Genomic DNA, 4,744 nt, shown 5'->3' with positions numbered 1-4,744 from the left:
GGACACGGTCGCATAGTCCTGTATTTTTTTCTCGCTGGCACCATACAGACGCTATCTATATGTAGACAAAATAAATTATTTAACTTTTCTTCGTTAATGGTTTATAAAACAAAGCAAAACAGATTTTGAAATTGAATGTAACTGTTCAATCCTTTGCTATTAGAAAACCAGAAAAGTGGGAGTGATAGTCATATGCCGTTCCTATCTGTCTTCCATGGATTGTACTATCAGCTATACATGACAACCAAACATCGTCGCCGGCGTTTAGATGCATTACCAGCGAGGTACTTATCTCTTGCCAGTGGTCCTTACCGCCGTCAGCATATAAATATCCGACATGGTTGCTGGCTAGATTTTTCACAAAAGCAATATGGAAACCGGGTTGTTTGGTAAAGAAGATAATGTTGCGTTAATCTGGTTGTTCCGTTTGCCGGTGCACGAAATGTCCCGTGCCTGTAATCGTAGCCAAGCTTTGGTTCAGCTTGACTGTGCCCGAAGATTAGTGGCTGGTCAGCTGTACATCCGCTGATATGGTGGCTTAATGTTATCATAAACGCAGAGTTTTGAATTTTTGGGGGACCCAAAAAATAAAATATTTGTTATAAAAGGGATCTATTAGGGAAACAATTTTTAGTTTTATCACTGGCTTTTCAAAAAAATCGCTTTTTGCAGCATGTATGCTCGATAGATTACATACACTTCGAAAATTAGCTTACAGGTTATTAAAATTAAGTAAAACCAAGCAAATCGCTGGCTTATCGAAAAATTGTCTCCCTTGAAATACACTATCGGCGTTATCGATTTCTCGATCCGATTGATTTTGCACTATAGAGATAAAATAGGAAATGATTTTTGTGCCCCCATGAGTGGTGGGGGCATATAGATTTGGTCTTGTCCGTGCATCCGTGCGTCTGTCTGTCCCCGCGAAATGATGGTTAAGTGAACTGCATAAACGGTATTTTCTCTTGATGTCATTCATTCCGTTCTGTTATGTGCTTTTTTCTTTTTATGTGACTGATAGAACAATAGAGAGAACAATGGGGTGTCACATAAATACCGTTTCGTTAGAACGTCCGTCCGTGCGTCCCTCAGTGCGTGCGTCGTCCGTCGAATTCGTGACGCGCCTAGCTCGAAGAGTATTTGATATAAATTGATGAAACCTTGCATGAGGTCCTTATCATGACATTGAACTTGCGCACCCTTATTTTTCGTCAGGCTCCGCCCCCTATTTTCAGAGTTAAAGGCCCCTGAAATAGTCAAAAATACACATTTTAAACCCTTTTGTCACGCCTAGCTCAAAAAGTATTTGATATAGATTCATGAAACCTTCATGAATCTTAATCTGATATGAACTTGTGCATTTCCTATTTTTTGCATATGACTCCGCCCCCCCCCCACCCCTACCCCCCCTCCCACCCCCCTATTTTTAGATGGCCCCTGAAATAGTCAAAAATGCACATTTTCACCTTGTGACTGACTAGCTCAAAAAATATTTGATATAGATTAATAAAACCTTTGCATGAGTCTTAATCATGATATGAACTTGCGCACCTCCTTTTTTTTCATCTGGCTCCGCCCCCTATTTTCATGGTTATGGCCCTGAATAGTCAAAATTGCACATTTTCCCCTTGTGACAAAGCCTAGCTCAAAAAGTATTTGATACAGATTCATGAAACATTGCTTTAGTCTTAATCATGATATGAACTTGGCATCCCTATTTTTCATTTGGGTCCGCCCCAATTCAGAGTTATGGCCCCTGAAATAGTAAAAAATGCACATTTTCACCTTGTGACATGCCTAGCTCAAAAAGTATTTGATATAGATTCATGAAACCTTGCATGGTCTAAATCATGATATGAACTTGCGCACCTCTATTTTTCATTTGGATTTGCCCCCTATTTTTAGAGTTATGGCCCATGAAATAGTCAAAAATGTACATTTTCATCTTGTGACGCACCTAACTCCAAAATGTATTTGATATAAATGGTTGAAAATTTGCATAAACCTTAATCATGATATAAACTTGCACACCTCTAATTTGTCTGGCTGCTCCACCCCCTATTTTTAAAGTTATGGCCCATGAAATAGTAAAAAAAAAGCACTTTTTTACCTAATTTGTGCCTAGCTCAAAAAGATTAGATGTAAGTTCAGGAAACCTTGCGGAGTTTTAAAAGTGATGTGACCTTGCACACTTGGCATTCTTCTTGAGAATCTTAGCTCTTATTACAGAGTTTATGGCCCCTTGAAATAGCCAAAATAGTGGATCTTTTGTTTGTGATGCTCATAGCTCGAAAAGTATAGGCCTAGAGTAATGAATCCTTTTCATAAAATGTTTGTTGAGGCTATACCCCCCATTAAGACATGAATCTTCTAATGGTATATCATGTGTATCCTCACTTTTGCATACCATGGTTCCCTAGTTTAGTTCGTCTTCTGATGGATGAGAACGGTGTATCACCAAATTAGGACATTTGCTTGCTTACCGAGGCATTTTGTTTACGAACATTCAAGTCTACATTATTTTCTAATAAGGAAACAGATAAAGAATTATTTACGCTTTGTTAATCATTTGTTACGTAACATCAAGCAGTCGGGATGAATTCAATTGCTTTATTTTTGTCAGTGGTAGCTTGTGATTGTGTGAAGAGTTTAGTTTTAGAACAACAAACGGATCCTGATGTTCTGCAGTTGCTTGTTAAACTGGAAGCAAAAGTTTCAACGCTAGAGGACAAGATAAGAGTATTGGAGGAATCAGGTACTCATTTATTTGTCTGTGTTTCTTCTACTTCTTCTTGGCCCGCTCTTGAGTATTGTGTTGCACTTCAACGTGCAATGCATACTTCGTTATGTTTGTCAAACTGTTAAAAAGAAGACAAGATAAGGGTATTGGAGGAATCAGGTACTCATTTTTATTCATAAATGTTTCTTCTACTTCTTCTTGACTAACTCTGGAGTATGGTCGTGCATTTCAACGCGAAGTGCATATTTTAGCTATATTTGTCGTACTTAGATTACTTATATATTTAAAGTTTTTCTAAAAGTGCATATTGATATCATGTATTTACACACATTTTTGCGATATGATTGAAACATCAGAAGATGAACAAAATGTAGATATTTTTCATGTTTTTTCTAAATCTATTTACTACCATAATTTGTCCTCAGTATCAAGTTGCGTGCAATGAAAATATTTATCTTATTTTTATTCCAAAAAAAAGTACTTTAAACAGCAACAAATATAAAGTAATATCATTGTATGTTTTCAGTAAACCATCCCACGAAAGTAGCTTTAAACAGCGGTAAATGTAAACAAATATTCAATAATTATATGATCCCATTTAAAGATCACACGAAGGTAGCATTATACAGCGGTAAATGTAAACTAACATCAATAATTATATGGCCCCATGTAAAGATCACACAAAAGTAGCTTTATACAGCGGTAAAGATAAACTCATTTCAACATATAATCTCATTGAAACATCTATCATCCTGTACGCTATAAAATTCACTTAAGGACAACGTAATCCCTTAGAAGACTGAAGCAGTTAGAAAAAAATGTAGATGACCAAATTGTTGTTTGTTATGGAAGTAAGAACAAATATCTTGTAAATATAAATGCAACTTGGATTCCACGAATTAATGTTTTATCAACCTTATTTGCAGGGCTTGCAACTAAAAAAGAACCGAATCCGGCATTTATGGTAACACTGACGCACAGGGTTGAAACTTGCGCCACCGATCAACCACTGATTTTTGACAATGTACGGCTCAACATAGGATCTGGCTACGACAAAAGACATGGACTGTTTAGAGCACCAAGGAATGGAACTTATCAATTCAGTGCAACCTTAACTGCTACACCGAATACCCAGTACCATGTCGCATTTGTTAAAAACATGGCATCAAATCACGTGGGCTATCTGTATGCGGACAATATCAGTCTATGGTTAGAAAGAAGTACGTCGCTAGTAATGCATCTAGATGCGGAGTTTGATTTTGGTTGTCATGTATTAGGGCAACATGCTTTTCCCATGGCTTCCAAATGGCCCAAAGCGCCTGACTACGATTCGCATTTTTCAGGTTTATGATTAGTGAAGATGGATATAATTCTTATTAGTAAAAAATAATGGTTTTTGTTGGAACACTCCTTGGTAAATATACCTATAAATAAATATTTTACCTCCTTAATAAACGGAGAAAACTATGCGTGCGTTTAAAGCCGGAGTCATTTTGGGATAATAAAGATACAATATAACTTTATTCAAAAATCTCTGTTTTGTTTTAAAAGTTCCCTTATCTACTTGAATGTTTTATGACAGTAAAGAGTATGAGGTTATGGAAAGTCTTTGTTCAAAAACTGTTGAAACATGTCATTGAAACAATTGTATTGTCCTTTTTCTACATTCTTATTTTGAATTCAATTTTTGTTTGGGCTACTCATTCCTTTCTGTGTATTTTGGGTATAGATAATAATTTCCGTAAGATTTTTATGGAGGTTTTAGGCTTTGACATAACTTTAAAATAGCATTTTGTGTGTCTATTGATTTTCATGTCATATATCAATTCTGGTAGATAGAAAATTCTATTCTTGAAAGCATAGAATGAAGCTGAGCAAATACGGTATCAGATTCGATGTAGCGGAGTCTATCCAAGAGAAGTAACGAAAACAACACACGCACACGCGAGCGCGCAGATACGCACGTATACACACCACAGCACCAGCTTTAATGACACAGCTGGT

General features: G+C 36.6%; 1 protein-coding gene across 1 annotated transcript; it reads left to right on the top strand.

Annotated features, from left to right (window-relative positions):
* Nucleotides 1–2,538: 2,538 nt before the first annotated feature.
* On the top strand, nt 2,539–4,010 carry LOC128552605 (heavy metal-binding protein HIP-like; the record flags this gene model as incomplete). The annotated part of the gene is made up of 2 exons (XM_053533652.1): nt 2,539–2,755; nt 3,667–4,010. Coding segments are annotated over exons 1-2 (504 nt in total), but the record flags the coding sequence as incomplete, so codon positions are not given.
* Nucleotides 4,011–4,744: the final 734 nt, after the last annotated feature.

Source organism: Mercenaria mercenaria, unplaced genomic scaffold (genome assembly GCF_021730395.1).
Source record: "Mercenaria mercenaria strain notata unplaced genomic scaffold, MADL_Memer_1 contig_2942, whole genome shotgun sequence".
Taxonomy (NCBI): Eukaryota; Metazoa; Mollusca; class Bivalvia; order Venerida; family Veneridae; genus Mercenaria; species Mercenaria mercenaria.
This window is presented reverse-complemented; position numbering and strand designations above follow the sequence as displayed.